This window comes from Cebidichthys violaceus, unplaced genomic scaffold, assembly GCF_023349555.1.
Source record: "Cebidichthys violaceus isolate CVI_PGR_0920_01 unplaced genomic scaffold, fCebVio1.0.p SCAF_5, whole genome shotgun sequence".
NCBI lineage: Eukaryota > Metazoa > Chordata > Actinopteri > Perciformes > Stichaeidae > Cebidichthys > Cebidichthys violaceus.
The window spans coordinates 11,258,012-11,275,412 of record NW_027176705.1 but is presented as its reverse complement, the minus strand read 5'-3'; the positions used below and the strand labels follow the sequence as shown (position 1 = coordinate 11,275,412).

General features: G+C 41.9%; 1 protein-coding gene across 1 annotated transcript in view; it reads left to right on the top strand.

Annotated features, from left to right (window-relative positions):
• Positions 1-158: 158 nt before the first annotated feature.
• Positions 159-17,401, top strand: part of rras2 (RAS related 2) — a 28,354-nt gene continuing 11,111 nt past the window's right edge. Inside the window, exon 1 of the mRNA XM_068730495.1 lies at positions 159-632. Coding sequence (XP_068586596.1) covers positions 531-632 — 102 coding nt within the window. The 5' untranslated portion in view covers positions 159-530. The remainder of the gene's footprint in view (positions 633-17,401) is intronic.

The window sequence follows — 17,401 nt, the reverse complement described above, 5'->3', positions numbered from 1 at the left end:
AGGCATTGCGTTTACGTGTGTGGCTGTGTTGGAGGACAGGAATGTGACTGCAGGGGAGTATGATATTAGTCTCAGGACAGGAGGGCTGCAGGGTGGGTTCCGCCGGCGTGTGAGTGTGAGTGTATTGTAGGTGGGGTGTTGAGGCAGTCACACACAGCCTGTAGAAAGTAGAAGGGCCTCTAGCGCCAGACATTAGTACTGGTCTGGTTGATCACTCCTACTATCGGCTCCACAGCGCGAACATCGCAGTGTCTGGGCAGAAACACGGTCAGGCGTGTGGACAGGCGCCCGTAGCTCCGCAGATCTCTCTCCGTCTATCCGTGCACTATACGGACTACGTCGTATAGTCTTTTTTGTTTGTTTTTGGGGCACATATCTGGGGCTCCTTTCTACGCTCCGGTCTCTCACACTGCAGGCCCTCTTCAGTTTACTGTAGAGGGAAAAAAAAAAAAAAGTGGGTGTTTGCTGCTCACTGGTGTTCCGGCAGCAGCGGCGGCGGCGGCGGCGGCGAGCGCAGCGAAGTGTCCCCGATGGCAGGCTGGAAGGACGGCTCGGTGCAGGAGAAGTATCGGCTGGTTGTGGTCGGAGGCGGCGGTGTCGGGAAATCAGCCCTGACTATCCAGTTTATTCAGGTCAGTAGCGTGCACCCTTCCCCTGATATGAAGCCCTGGCTGTGATTTGCTTCGCCCAAAAACAACGGCGAAAGAACGGCGGGGGGGGGGGGGGGGGGGGGGAGGCCAGACACGGGAGCCCCGTGAGCGGATACCGGGGTCTGCTTTCTTCGCTACTTTACGGAGGCCTCCAACTATTCACCGAGGGGTTGGTAGAAGACGCTAGGGAGAGGTGGCGAGGCTCATTTTGTGATTTAAACGAGGAAGGACGGCTGTCACTTTAACTCGGCAATAACCGAGAGCACCACTTCCACTTTGCAGTTCATAGCCGCTAGTCAGAGGAGAAAGCAAAGTGGGTCTGTGGAGCTCCCGAGTTGCCCTGTTTTTGTTAACTTGCTGCAGAAGCAAATTAGCGGATTTAGAGCCCATGTCAGGATTTAGTCATTAGTGGCCTACCAAGCCAGAGAGAGTTTGGAGTAGAAGTGTTAAAGCTCTGGCAGAGTGCAGAGAAAAGTTGCACCCAACTCACATTAGTCCCTGTAAGAATATCATTTGAGTACTGATGCCCTCAGAGAGAGGACAAAGTGCTTCTAAATGATTTTTTTAGAGCCACCAAGCTGTTCCAAATGTCATTAGAAATATGTGAACGAGACAGAGACAATCTGTTGAGTTGAATGGCTGTAGAATAAGCAACAGCAGCACAAAATGTCCATTGAAAGATGATTAACTTTAATGTTTAGACTTAGACTTTCACCAAGGCTAACTGTAACTGAAGGTAAACTAGTACACTAACGTAAATATTCTTAGAGATTATAACTTCACTTCCACCCCCACTGAGAGACAATGCCATGATCCTTTTTTTTTTATGGCAGGTTACTTCAAAACTCATCTGTGTCGCATATAAGAGATGTAAACAGTTACCTTCATCTATCCCTGCTTGCATTCCAGCACACTGCAGACTTAGCCTGCCTTGCTGTGACCTTCCAGGCTTTCATAACAGTCATTTAAGCAAGAGCCCCGGAAAGCCCACACACACACACACACACACACACACACACCACACACACACACGCACACAACGCTATATGAGAGAGATGACCAACTTTGCCCTTTGCCTTGTGTGTTTCCCCCTTGTGTCAGTGTGTTACTGACCAGACTGCAGGCAGCTGCATGTCTCCAAACTGTCAGACAATAGTGGGCTGGCACACGTTTTAGAGTGGGGGTGAAAAGTGTGTGTGTGTGTGTGTGTGTGTGTGTGTGTGTTGGGGGGAGTTGTGTCTAATGAGGGTTCAAAAAGCTCATTAACTGCATACCAAGTAAGAAGGGATCGGATTGCTGTGGCACAGATTTTTGCCTTAGTTTACTGACCTGAAGTAGCTGAATATGTAACACACACAAGACATTTCACTTGATTTAACAATACTGCAATAACGCTATTATTGTAATTGGGAAGTACCTCATTTGTAGTGTAAACCACATTCTGTACAATTTTAAAATAAAAAAAAATGGAAGATCATGCTTGATATCTGTTCTTAAAGTAACACATATCCAAGCAAAGATGTATTTTTCATTGTATTTAGATGGTTTTATATGCTAGTACAACCACAGCCTCCACCAAGGAGTCTCCCGCCAAATTAATGGACATCCACAAAAATGTTCAATTAACTCAAAAGCCCACTCTTGAATGACCTAAAGCACGTTATTTCTGCCAGGTGAGTGACTTCAACACAATAGCATATCATCAAGCTCTCTGTATCGGGCTCTTACAATACATTTCATCTGGGAGGTAAACAGTAAGAAGTACCACTGTATACCGTCATTTTTTAAAACATCCACTTTGTGTATTCGGTGTGACCCACAGTTGATTTCCTCTCGTGCTTTTCTCGCCGCCGGCTGGCATATTGGATGCCGTGAAAGTGAGAGAGATTGAGATGTTGACAGCAACACACATCCTCGTCAGAAGTTTCTAGATGTCGCCTGCCAAGGGAAAAGACCTAACAGCTGATTGTGAAGTCAAGGCTTTCCCAAGAACTGTGTTGAGGAGGTGGGGGGTCTGAGTCAGTCTCAGTGGGTTAACGGTCATGGACCATGTGGAATTTGGCCCTTCGGCAAAAGGAAGTCCCTCTACTGCAGCTCTTAGGACCTTCTAGTTTTGTATGGAAAAACATGATCTGCGTCCTGAATCACCCAAGCTGTGTGTGTGTGTGTGTGTGTGTGTGTGTGTGTGTGTGTGTGTGTGTGTGTGTGTGTGTGTGTGTGTGTGTGTTTTATTGGTAGTCTTGACAGAGTATTAGATTCCATGTCATGCGTTTTGCCAAAATATAAAGTAGTTGAACAAGAACTATTGCAGAATTACTTTTATTACAGTTGTTATAAAATATAACACATTTTACAAATCAGACCAGGCCTCCTGTGTGTACTGATCTAAGTGAAGCGGTGCTACTGCTAGTGCCATACGTCTCTACATAACCCCCAAACCTTTTTTTGAAACTCTTGGTTGGTTTGCGACGGCTTCTGAGAAACGCTGTTGCAACACTTTTTCCACAAACAGTATTTGCTTTCTAATGGTTATGGTCTCCATCAAATTCATGACTTAAAACATTATTTAATCTTGTGAACAAGACTACTGGTGAGACAATTTATCATTTGATAGCCTGTCATCAAGTAGGTAAGTAGTTACTATTGTAAACAGGCTAGTAAAAATAGGCTATTTGAGGTAGTTTTGTAAACAGTCTACATCTACTGTCCAAGTATGGTTTCATATAGGAGAGGGGCTCTGACTGGTCTTTGTGTGGCATCATGTGTTATTAGTTTTCGTGCGCAGGAATGTGTGTGTGAGAGAAACCATTTTAAGAGGTATGTTTCATTTGAAAATGTTCAATACTGGAGTCAATAACTGAACTAAGAACCTGAGTTTTGGCACTGACATCAAAATTTTTTTGTTAATTATCAAACATACCAAACTATTCCTATACTAAGCACTAAAGCTGTCTTAACATAAGCAGCCGTACAAAAACTTTGCACTTTAAAAGTTATGATTTACATCAAGAAGTATGTGATCAAATAAGCAAACAAGACTATGAATCGATCATTGCCAACTTTTGTCAGTTTGTGATACTCGATTCTGTGGACACATTCAGTCATTTCTCAGACGTACTGAGCTTCGAAACCCAGCGCTAATCACGAGGGCGCTGAGCAGAGTCTAAGGCGACTACTGTGCTTGAAGCAGGGATTTCAGGGAGTCTGGTGATAGAAGACGATGTCGCTAGCGCTAACGGAGTGGCAGGTCCCTGGGAGGCTGCTGGCCACCTTAATGCCAAGCAGTTGACTCAAGCTGAGATAGCAATGGGATGACATAACATCGAGTCATCTGACATAAGTTGTGGAACACAGTGTGCTGTTTTAATGTGACGATTGTAAGGGAGGAAGCATCCCAAGTAAGGGAAAACATGACTCACATTGGCCATGTGAAGACTGCGTGGTGTGTGTGTGTGTGTGTGTGTGTGTGTGTGTGTGTGTGTGTGTGTGTGTGTGTGTGTGTGTGTGTGTGTGTGTGTGTGTGTGTGTGTGTGTGTGTGTGTGTTTGTTTTTACCTCAGAAATAATGGCACTTCAAAAACAGACTTAATTTAACCAAAGAAGCTACTGGAATGAAACAGCTCTATAATGAGATGCTGTTTGATCCGACTACTGGATAAAAAGCAAGGCGTTACTTGCTCACATGCTTGCTAATATTAGTGTGGTGGCGGCCCTGGGCATGCACGGGTGCACAAAATCATGACTGATCAAGTCCAGACAGATTAACTGAGGATTTTTGTTTTGTGGACCTCAGCTGGATTTACAGCACATAAGTGACCTCTCTCTATCTTTTTCTCATACTCCTACTCCATTTTTCCACATATCTCACATATTTTTTGATCACTTAGATATGAGGTCATTCAGAAGGAATGTTGCCATAGGTAGTAATTCAACAGAATAAACATGGATTTTAGGCGCAGCTTCTCTTGAGCATGTGGAGGCAAGGTGTGGTAATAATAGTAGTGTTGAATGTGGTGAGCGCTTTTTCATGTGCATTTCTCAGAAACAGCCACAGGTGGTGAGGCGCAGTGTTTGCTGCAACGCTTTTGTGCGTGTGTGTTTGTGATTTAGTTTAAAAGTTTAGATGCATGTAACACCACACACGACATACTCTTAACCCACTTTTGGATACAGGCAGTTTTGTTGCTTTCCGTCTGGCTCAGTGATATGTCACATGCCATACAGCTGAGTGCAAACAGTTCCATTTATATTCTGGCCGGTGTTCCTTCATCCCCTTTAAGGGAGTGAATATCTTTTCTTTGTAACGGAAGATTGAACCATATGACAGTAAGCTCTTTTTCTACTGTAGGTGTTGCAGCTGTGCCTGTTAGGGCAGGTGATGCGAGTGGATTGTTTGTTTAGCGCTGTAGCAGAGTCACCTGTTGATTTCTCACAGAGCAGAATCGAGAGCTAATAAGCCCTTCATTGGTTTTCCCAACATGAATTCTAACCAGAAAGTAAAATAAATGACATGTAGATATATAAACAAGAAATATCAATATTTAAAGATGCAGGAGGAAAAACCGTTCAGCACCATGTCAGCTAGAGGAAAAAACAGCAAACTTCTATAAATTGCGGGCAGTGAATATTCCCTCCGCCCTACTGTTTTTGTGAATGATTTCAGTCCCTTTGCTTGTGAATCATACATCCGGTTGGCAATATCAGCATGCACAAAAATGAAAGAAAAAGACTTGTGTTCCGCATGCTTCAGGATCCAGTGTGTATATCATAGCCGAAAAGCAAAAACACTCTTAGTCATTTGATAATTGGTAGTTGTCATTTCTTTTTAAGATTCAATATAGTATAGAAGCTGCTTTTGAACACAGTGCCACAAAGTCGGTGCGTCTCTGCTTTTTTTCTCTCTCACCACAACCCTCTACCCTCATGCCACTCTTGTGCTGCATTATTGTCATTTTATAGCATTTCCTTCTTTGGGTTCCTTATGTAAAGTTAATGTAACAACTTAAGCTGCTGTGTATAGATTGAGAAGAGAAACATTTATGTTTAATTGGGCTGCCTGGAACTTGTTCCGAAGGGTTCTAGAAACTGTTTGATAATTATAGAGCTTTTGCTATCATAGACACATTTGTTCTCCTGTTTATACCAAACCACGATCAGATGTGCCCGGGTTGGGAGTGGGGTCGGATAATGTGCATTGACCCATTAAGGTCCACCACAAATGCAAGTTTATCCTGCAGCCCTGTGCTGTTTTGTTCAGACTATGACTCTACTGTGATGAGAAAACATTTCCTTTTCGCATATTGGCCTTAACTGTCCATCTTGTATTCTCTGCTGTAGCTTTCCTTCTATGAGCGTCTGTACATACTTGACATATATGTCTTTACTTGTCGGACCTCAGTGAACATATGATATGAACTTATGATAAGTGAACACAGCTTATCATAAGTATATTTCTATGTACGGTTTTGTGTGACCCATCGGTTATGAATTCAGCAGGCTTTGTGGTTGGTGCCTGTGTAGCGCTCAAGCAACAGAGGTTATAGATTATTGAGCATACATAAACCGTTACAAGATTATTTTTCCTTTGTTAGTCAACTGTATGGTCGGATTTCTGCAGTGTATGGAAGTTGGCATATAATAGCAGCACTAATAAGCCTGTTTCTTTTTCCGGATGGTTGAATGGTGTGAAGCTGCAAAGATTTGCACACCAAGTAGCTTCTGTTACAGGAGGATTTTTATTGCTGGCTAAGCACCAGGCTCTTCCTCAGACTTTGGTGGCTGTCGGACCACCATTGGCATAAGCAATATCTAAATCTAATGTGCAGATTGCCATGAAATATACTGAGCACATTCTTGCTCCCCACAGGATAAACCATTTCAGTGTGAATATTTGTATGTTTTTTTCTCTTGTGCCACCCTCGGGCAGAAAGGCCAGCCTCTTACACACAAAATCATGTAACGTTATGGGCCGGCTTGTGTGAAATGTACATTCATGCCCCAGGGGAGATAAACCCCTTTGATTGTAATGACCCCATGGCCTTTCCTCTAGTGCTGGGCTATTCACTTAACATTCAGCGAGGTCCAGTTAGAAAGAATTTCCTCACGCTAAGGTCCCTAACATCACAATGATGTCTAACTTGTGCTATGATTTAGTGCTGTATTGAAGTAGCCTAGTAGTTAAATCAACTTTTGTACGTAGTCAACAACTGAGTGTCAAATGAAATAAAGAAAGTTTAATTGAATAATATCTAAACATTATTTATTGTCAGATGGATGAATTATAACTTATACATAGTCTAATAATAATGAAATATTCTTCTCTCATTTCAAGTAAAATAAGGAATGGATTAAAAAATAAAATCCATAACAAAGCTTTTGTAAAATGTGACTATAAATAAAGTACTTAATTTTTTTTTTTTAAATGATTTTAACTGAATTGTCCTTCCCCTCTGGGTTTACATCATTGTTGGCCAGTGAATTACTGTATTGTTGGCCAGTGAATTACTGTATCAGGATTCTGATCATATTTGGCTCTTTTTTTGATGCTTTTATAAAAGATTTGTGCTTTGTCTCATTGTGTCGCTTCACATTGGTGCTTTTAATAATAGTCACGGTCTCTGCTTAACGCTTAACAGAATACACATATGTGATTGGTCGAGTAGCATCACGTGATATGGTTTACAACGCATGTAATTGGTTGGTTGGTTTTATGGACCGCTGAACGAGTGCCGTAAAGGCTAGAAAAACTGCGCTGGTTAAAATAGAAGTGCTTCTCAATTATCTATCGTTTAAAGGTCCGGGTCCATAGACCACGGCGTCTAGGTCTGGACTTGGCCCGCCTATTAGTGACCCCTGCTCTAGTGCAACCCGTAGGACGAATTTGACAGTTTTTCTTTCACAAATTCTGAGCATCTATGGATAATTAGATGCTAATTAGAAATAATGTATACATGTCCAATCACTATATTGTTTGTGTCATCCAACACTTTTGTATAGTGGGATGTGATGAACATTGCTGCACCAAAGGCTTCTAGTGAGGCTTTATTTTGTTTTTGGCGTGTTTGAATACATGGATGAATACAATCCCATTGCTGAGGTAATTTGCTTGAATCTGGCAAAATGCCATGCAGCACACCATAGGAATGTTCATGCCAAAAGAAGTTGGGGATCTGTAAAGACACTCCCAACCATCTGGGAAAGCTCAGGAGACTGGCAGGTCATCCCTCTCGCTCCGAGCTAATGAGAAACTAATGACTATCCAGGGAGGGAGACTGCTCTTCATCAGCAATATCATTAGCATACAATAAAGATGTTAATACTACATGAGGCACAAGTGGATTAGTGTATATTTTATATATATGTACCAGTATCTTATAGTCATGCTAACGGTAGAGGATTCATTGTCAGTGGGAAGACTTCTCATAAGAACTTAACTTCTTCTAAAAAGAGAAAATTGTGTGCAGGGATCATATCCGTGTTTATTGAAACCACTTGTTTCAGCTCTATTAACATCATCTGTTAACATCATTGTTGGGCAGTGAATTCATGCGTTAGGATTCTGATCACATTTGGCTTCACACAAACATTTCACCTTTTCTTCATGTCTGTTTCTTGTGACTTTTAGTGGCCTTTGCGCACACACAGACACACACACACACACACACACACACACACACACACACACACACACACACACACACACACACACACACATATATATATACACCAGTACTCAAAAAAAACAATAGATATCAATCACCCTCTTTGTGAGTGTGCTTCCTCATTCTGCATACATCTTCTGTATGTCGGTTTTCATATGTGTTTGTTATAAATTTAGTTCTCTGTTTTGCTTTTCCAAAATAACTCTTCTCACTTGTAATGCCATTTGTTTTGAAGAATGAATTACGTTACACAATCATTTCCTTGTTCAGTAAAAGGAGAACTTTGTCTCTGACTTGTGGCCGTACCATGTTCATTATCTGACAGGACAGAACATATGACGCCCCCCTCAAGCTGAGAGTCCATCCAGCTAGCTCACTCACACACTGACTCGTATGCAGCCTTGAATGCGACCAAGGACCTCCACGTGAGAACCGTTACAGAGAAGCTCGAGTGAGCGGTTATCATTTGTCTTCTATCAAAAGAATATGTCTTTTAAGGTGTTGTGATAGAAATACAAATGTAAGCTGCATGTGTGTACGGGATCGGATGCTCTCTCAAGTCTGAAGCATCTTCTCTGAAGCATCTTCTCTGCCTTGTGAAGCAGAGTTTGACCCAGAATGTTACCCACCACATAACAGATCTGAGATCAGATGATATCTCTCCTATATCTCTCTCCCTCTCTCTGCTGCAACAGCCACGAAGAAGATAATGCCAATGAATGCTGTAGCAATGGCATGTATGCACAAGTCAGTGAGTAAGGAACGATCGAAAGAGCAGAGAATTATTATCTATCTATCATAGACTAAAAACATGTGTGAACTGATGATACAGTTGTCTAATAAGCCTGTGAGCCAACTTGTCAACTTGCCAGTGGATGCAGATGATAAGTATCCTTTGTGTTATTTATAACACTGGTTATAGATATTTGTATACAGTAACAGTATATGGATTAACTGTTGCTGCTAAAGGACCCTTGAGCAAGGCATTTAATCCCATGTTGTCCCACTGAACTGCTCAGTGGCCAGTTGTATCGGACTGTGGTATTGGAGTTCAGATTGATGTCACGATTTTTTCCCTGTATGATTGTATTTTAGTTTATTTTCAGATCGTATTCAATTAGCTATAATAATAATAATCAGCTATTAGCTGAGTTATTAATTTGTAATTGTTAAAAGATTGTCAAGTTTTTTTCAGGAGGCATGCTTTTGCGTAGCATGTTGGTGGTATTATTAGTTTCCTCATTATTGGTGATAATGAAGAAAAATAAAGATTTGTAATATTTATTTATATGGATGTCTTTATAATTTAAAACAAGTAAAACATGTTGCGTCTTGTTTCTTATATTCGTAGAAAACCCCCAAAAGATTCAGTTGCTATTTTCTAGAAACAACTTTCTCTTTTCGAGCCTGATTGGAACATATGTTCACATGCTGCTCTTCAATTCTAAATGTAACGTACACAATCACATAAATGTGAAAAACCAGTATGTGCTAAATATGACTTGTAACCAAATTGTGTTTTGAGGATCAATTTCATGCATTTTTTTTTTATTATAGCACTATAAGGAATACAACAACTGTTTATGCACACTTTAACTACTTGTAACATTGCCCTCTGATAGGTAAAACAATATTCACCTGTGATATCCCTTGTTGTTTTCCGGTCACTGCCCCTCAGATAGTCAGACAGACACAGAGGGCAGTCGGTTCCTCTGTGTTGTCTTTTGGCTATTGTTCTGTATTCACAGATCTGTCTGTTTCAGAATAACTGGCCACAGTATCAGGTCTCGCATCTCAGAGTCGTATAACAACAACTCTGGCCATGGGAAACTGACATGCTGCTTATTTTAGCAACCCACTCCCGCCACCTTCTAACATTTAGCATTCCAAATGCATGTACACCTTTTCATGTGACAAGCCTATATTTAATCAGCATACTGCTTATACTACTGTTGATTATATATAGTGTTTGTCATTAGTGCGGCCCTCTTTGAACATTGTCTACGCTGTTATTTAAAGTGGTACTGCCTTCCGTAATGTGCCACATGCAGAAGAGACATTTTTCATGCAGCTTAGTTGATAGAACACTATGAATGGTTCTTTTTTAGACGACTGTGCTTGTCGCTGATGCCGGGCCCTGAGCTGCCTGCCAGGCAGCTGGTGGACATTTGGCACGTCTCATGCAGACACCGTCCAGAGGCCTGCGGGGCACCTGCTGTCCGTCAGGGGGGGAGGTGAGGCATGGAATGAGACAGCCCCTCGACAGGTGATGGTACAGCACGACGCACTGTCCAAAAGCACGGATGGCCAAGTGTGACTTGTGTCCTCCTCTCAGTCTCTGTCCCACCGATAAGACACCAGATCGTAATCGGAGAGGATGGTCGGTAAGCATCAGGTATACAACTAGATACATTTAGCAATATCTGAGTTCAGTTGAGTCAGCGACACAGCTGTTGTGTGACTGTTATACAGATCTAACTCATGCAGCAAATGTGACTGAGTTTTCAGCACCAGTTGGTGTCGGCAAGCCCGATGCAGACTTTTGCATTGGCACACGCCAATGCAAACCAGGTCAACAGCTGCCTTTTAAAAAGTGTGTTTGGTATGTCCAACCAAAACATTGTCCACTCACAGCCAGGCGTCTCTAGATGCTAGTTCAAGCATGTAGAGCTCAGGCTCCTGTGTGCACACAGAAGACATGTACCTTGTTGACAAGCTGTCCTTTTAAAAGTTAAATCTACTAACTAGTCAGGTGTTGGGCCAGCATAAGCCTCCGATGACCGGTCCTGCATCTGCATTCATTTATTTATTATATGGTTAAGCTTTATATATTCCCCCATCTGTATTTGCCTTCATTGCAACGTCGATCATTTACCCAAATAAAATGACTTGTGATGATGGCGACTGGGCAGGCAGGGAGGAAGCGTCAGAGGGATCAAGATGTGTCCATTAGGCGTTGTTTATGAGGAGTTGCCTGCTCCAGTAATAACATTTCTGCTGCCTGTGTTGTAGGATCTGCTGGCCTAATAGCACACGGCAGTGATGCTGCTATGTGTCTGACATGATGCCAGTTAGTGGCCCCATTTCCTTTGACGTATCACTCCATGCTAAGAATTATAGTCTGCAGCAGAGTACACTGGTGCATAAATCCACACTCAGCAGTTGTACCAGAGCAGAGGAGAGAGGAGAGAGGGTGGGGAAGAGGAATACATTTATGCAGGTGCTGCACAGTTCAATGTTTTTAGAGGTGTTTGGGAGCTACTGGATCATTTTAAAGTAGGTAGCAGTAGAACATAACTTGCTGTGGTGTAATATGTCAATTCTGAGTATTTGTTTGGATACAGATTATTAATCTCCTATAATCTTAATTGGTAAACCAAATTTTTGGATCCTCGGAGAGTTCTTCATTTTGAGCGCTGATCCGCATCCCATTATTTGGTCGTTCATACGGTTTTCCTGAAAACCATGGACTACAGACTGTGAGCCACACTTTGTTGAGTGACTTTGAATGGGTTTTTGAAAGTCACACAGTAGTTTCTCTGTCCACACAGCCACTGCAGTCTCACTGAGCCGTCACAGTAAAGCTTTGTTGATGTGAGCATGTGCAGTTCCACTTCTGCAGCAAGACAAGCAGAGGAAGAAGAATGAAACAAAAACATACGCAAACACTGTGACGATGGGTATTTGATTCATATTATAATCCTCACTCCCTCACTACAGGAGATTCACTGCCACATTACTCGCTGTTCTGTCGGTGCCTTGCTTCATTTATCCTCAACATCTACTCCATTGAATTTTGCGGCAATTTTGATACACCGTCACATGGGCCAAGGTTCTACCACTTCCACAAAAGCAGGCATTGATGAGGATTCACCAGAGCAAAATGCAGTCAGGTGGGAATCACCATGTCTTTTTAGAGAGCAACTCTTATCAAAATATGTTTTTATTTTCTGTCTCCCCCAGCTAAGCGAGGAAGGGCCGTAGAGAAAATAGCATTGATAACCCATCAATGGCGGGGCTTAGGGTAGGCTTAATACAGGGAAGGGGAACATTAGTGCTGTCACATGATCAGCTGGAACAATAAGGCCGGTTCACACAGTTCTCCCTCTTTGTGTTGTTCTGCTTAATCGGTTTGTGGGCTTCTAAAGTAGTTACACAGGTCTCCTTTTACAATTCAACAAAGTGTTGTTATGGAACGGAGATAAAGAAATAGTTTGTAGTGGGACCACTAAAAGACAAACGGGCGGCTTTGAGCCAAGTGATCGGGTGGAAAAAGGTCTTTTAAATGGCACCTCTTTGATTCTGTGCCTTTGAGCGGGTTCAAACGTGTTCAGAGTCCAGCGCACGTTGATATTTAGCAGGGCCATTGAAGTCTTAATGTCAGAGAGGTTAGAAGAGAGCAGGGGGCTCACTGGTGGGACATTTATTCTCTGCTTTATTCTCTGCATGAGTGCTATCCCAACTTAGTGCCAGCTGGACCGTTCACATACTGTATGTAACTTGTTTTTATTGTGAAACACCAGTGTGTCCAGGTCCAGCAGAGTTTGTGCTTGATTAATGGCAACGAATGAAAATTCCCACGCTAATTTATAGATGTAAATGTAGTTTGGATATTACTATTATCTGTTACAATGACATTTCAATCTGCAACCACAGGGATCAGGGAATTTATACAATTACAAACCCTTAATGTTTGGAAGTGAAAATGAATTGTATATACAGCAGAAATATTAATTTCAATACCTCACTTTGAACTGCATTTAAAAACTCCATTCATGCAAAGCCACTGTAAGTACAGTAGGTCAAGCCAGGGAGTAGCACTGCAAAATCTAATTTACTAATTTAATTTATTTTAGCTTGTCAGATGTTTGCTGGTGGTCTTTGTCATATCTGACAGTTAACTGAATATCTGGTAGGGTAAAAAAAAAAAAAAACTAGGGCTCTGGGCAATTATGGTGAGCATTTGTCACGTCTTGGCTTTATATGATATTTTAGAAACAAAACAATAGATTAGTTGAGAAATTGTTTGTCAGATTATCTGATAATGGATTCGATCATCAGCTGCAGCTCTAACAATTACAATGGACAGTTTCGGCAATAGTTTTAACTTTCACCTTTATTTTCGATTTTAAATAAATGTCAAAACTGGGAAATTTGTTCACAGCCTGTTTGATCATCTGATCACTTGATACCTACTGGACTGGTCAACATGCGCCCCCATGTCTCAGCGGTGCAGTGGTATACACCACCAGGATTGTAAAAACATAAACATCCACAAACCAACAAGCTGAAGCCTGAGAAAGAGCATTTGTGGTTGAAAAATTGTCAAATCCATGAAGAATTAAATACATTTTTTTTTTGTTCGTGCAGCCTACTGTTACTCGGCATCAGCAAAAAAATGTGTGGATGTGCATGTGCCACCTGATGGCCCAAAAGTCCAAAGGAAACAGAATTGGCCTTCACTGATTTGCAAGACTCTTTGCAGTTTTAGCCATCATTTCCGTTTCTTATAATTAAAGTTGAATGTTCCGTGAACTTAAGAGTGGCGGGGTCTGCATTTCCAGTGTGGTCATAGTTCTGGATGGATTTGAGAGTTTTGCCAGTGATTTGTGTTACGGGCAGAGTATCAGTGGTCGTCCGTCATTTAAGGACAAGGGAATGATTTAAGGGACAAGCTATTGATCTGTTGCGCATTAGGAGGAAGAGAGCTTGTAGGAGTGATGTGCATGGGTTCATTTAATTCGGCATCAGGCCAAGGCTCAGTGCTACACCCAGACTCTCTATTGTGAACATTCAGCGAATGTGTTATCACTGTGGATGTTGAACATGCGATATACGATCATGCAGCTTTACAGCAGACTTTTAAAAAAATTACTAGTGTCAATTAAAATGTTTAGTTATTTTCAAGTATTTCTCTGCATGGCTGATCAATGTGCAGAGTCTTAAAGCTTTCCCAGCTTTAACAGAATGCTCCCTGGTGGCCCTTTAAGGCAGTGGACACATTGTGTGCTCTCTTTCTCTCCGTGTGTATTAGGTATTGAATCAGTGACCTTTCTGGTTTGTATGAGCTCATGGGAAAAGTGGGTGTTTCCACAGGAAGTTAATGCCTTTCCCTCCCCCTCTTATTCTCTCCATGTTGCCTACAGTCTCCCTCCCCCTCGAACCTTTCATTCTGTCTTATTTTTTCCACTATTTCTCACTTCAAGCACTCTAAAGTACTCAACAAAACAATGCTCCTCACACAAATTCCTGGGCCACTTGTGTGAAACCCTGTGAAACATGGGAAGAGCGGCGATGATGGAGGAGGACGGACGGTGTAAAAATGCAAAGGAATTGGTCCTCACTTCCATCTGTTTAACATCGAACCCTCTTGGTGGCTATTTGATAACCGACAGCTGCCCAGTGTGCAACCCAAGAGGTTAAACCTCTGCTAGTTTGGGGACAGAAAGTGATACACAGATGCCCCCAGCCAAATTTCTCTTTTCTTAAACGATGGCCCATACTCCACTGCTTTGGTGTGGGGCTTAGGTAATCGACAAAAGTTGGACCTAGTCACAGATTACAATAGCTTTCAGTGGACAGAGTTAACCTGAAAGGTTAAAGGGTAAAGGTACAATAGAAGCATGTATCTAGAAAAATGTATCTCGTCAATTGAATGAATAATATCAGTTCACCTTCAGAGGAAAACCATGAAAAGACAAACAGGCATGAATATGTATGCTACTATAAATCTTAGATGAATTTATTGGCATGCACAAAATATGAGTTGTCCTGTAATGATGTGTTATGATCGGAAATGGATCGTCACGATCCGTCACATTCTGCTGCCGTTTAGTTGGAAGTGCGACCTGACAGGCACCAGACGTTAGTGTCTGTTGAAATTGCTGCACTTGGCTGTGGCCCACTGAACATGTTTCACCTGTCAGCTGTAGACCCCCCCCCCCCCCCCCCCCCCCCCCCCCCCCCCCCCCCCCCCCCGCCACCAACACACACACACATACATACACCCACAGCTTCGCCTTTTGTAGTGGCCACTCCTATCCCGCTTCTTGGTGCTGATGACTCAGGCTGTGTAGCAGTTTGTATTGCTCTGTCCTAGAGTTATTGGGAACTCAAGTTGAGTAATGTTCGATGCCGGCATTTTGTCAAAATAAGATATGATCGGTGTTTCTTCCACAATTCTGAATGAAGAAATCGCTCTATATAAAATAATATATGTATATATATATATATATATATATATATATATATATATATATATATATATATATATATATAGTGTTGTTGTTATAGGCAATATTGTGTTGGTGTGGGGAATAAGGAGGTTGGGGAATATTATAGATCTGCAGATGCTGACAGAATTTTTCCTAGAATAACACGATTTAATGGCTTTCAATCTACATTTTTCTTTTAATTAAAGAGTAACTACGGCTGATGATTTTTCAGTCAAGGTCTGTGAATTCTCATTGGACATCAGGCCATATGCGGAAGGTAATTAACACTGAGCCGATTTGATGAGTGTTTGTTTTATCTCAGCATTCCCTCTAATTATGACAATCTAGTAGGTACGCCTTCAGGTTTCCCCTCATCTTTTTAGATGCTTTGAGTTTTTGTTAATTAATCGGCAACGTTTTTTTAAAAAAATTTTAGTGGAAATCTCTTTTCTTTCTGCGTTGGTGCTGAATCTGTGGTTTTGTGCTCTGCATAGTTAATGATGCTATACTGGTTTACAGTCAAAGAGGCGGCTCTAACCAAACAAGTAGGATAACAGACCGAGATGGAAAGGGATCTATATTTAGTTTTTGTAAAGCTGTTTGTGTGGAGAGGAAGTGGGTGCATAGTGCAAGCATGATGTTGATTACACGCCTACACGTATCACCCGTTCTTGCTTTCCTTGAGGCTGGCAACCGGCAGTCAGACAGGATTTATTGCTTTATGTCTCGACTGAAGAGCGTTCGCCTAAAAAGGAACCTGAGAAGGTACTTCAAATAAATCTATGAATATATTCAAATTATGAAACACTACCGGCTGGACCACATACAGCATTTGATACTTAAAATTGAGTAGTGAGACAGTTTGGAACACAATGATTTGATGCTATCTTTGTGATTTTCTGCAAAGATTTGTCCAATTCTAGTCATCTTTAAATGCATCACTGACGGTTCAGTTTTTCATACCAGGCATGGCTTAATTGCTTTAAGTACTCTTCTATAGTCGATCCACTGGAAGTCTATCAACAGCTAATTTGATAAGCGTGTAATCATTTAAGCCGTTTTCTCAAGCACAAATGCTAAAAATGTTATGGTTCTAGCCTCTCAAATGACATGAAATGCTGCTTTCCTCTATATTATATAAATGTCTATTGAATTTGTTTGGTAACTGGTAGGGATGCACCGATCCACGTTTTTCACTTCCGATACCGATGCAGATATCTGAGGTTTAGTATTGGCCGATACCGATCTAATGGAGAAAAACAGTGCTGAATCGATTTAAAAAACGCAGCCGACGCTACGCGCCCCCAGGTTGTCCATCGCTTTTCTCATGTTGCTGGCGTTGTCCCTCAGAATCATGTGGATTTTGCTCAACGGAATTTGCCACTTGTCAAACATTTCCTTCAGGCTAACTGCTATTGCTTCTCTGGTGTGTGACCCACAAAAGTTTGCATTTAACATTGCACTGTGTGGCACAAAAGTTTCATCCAGCCAGTGTGCTGTTAAACTTAAAAGTGACACAGGGGAAACGTCGGAGCTCCAGATGTCTGTCGTGAAACTTATCGATTTGACATCTTTTATCTCCTTCAATATGTGTTTGCACACTCTACCGTGCAGTTCAGGTAGCGCCGTCTCCGACATATTTTCGGCTTACCATGGCGTAGCGTGGTTCCAGGTGGTTAACTAGCAGCCGGAATCCCTTATCCCCGACAACTGAGAGCGGCTGCCCGGTTCCAGATGGCTGATCCTTTCGCTCGCTCCATTTTGAAAACAATCTATGCGGCCAGTTCGCTAGCGCATGACGTTACGCAGAGCACAACGCATATAATTGGACTGAATAGATTTGCCTTTATGGATCGGTCACATTGTCACCGATACCC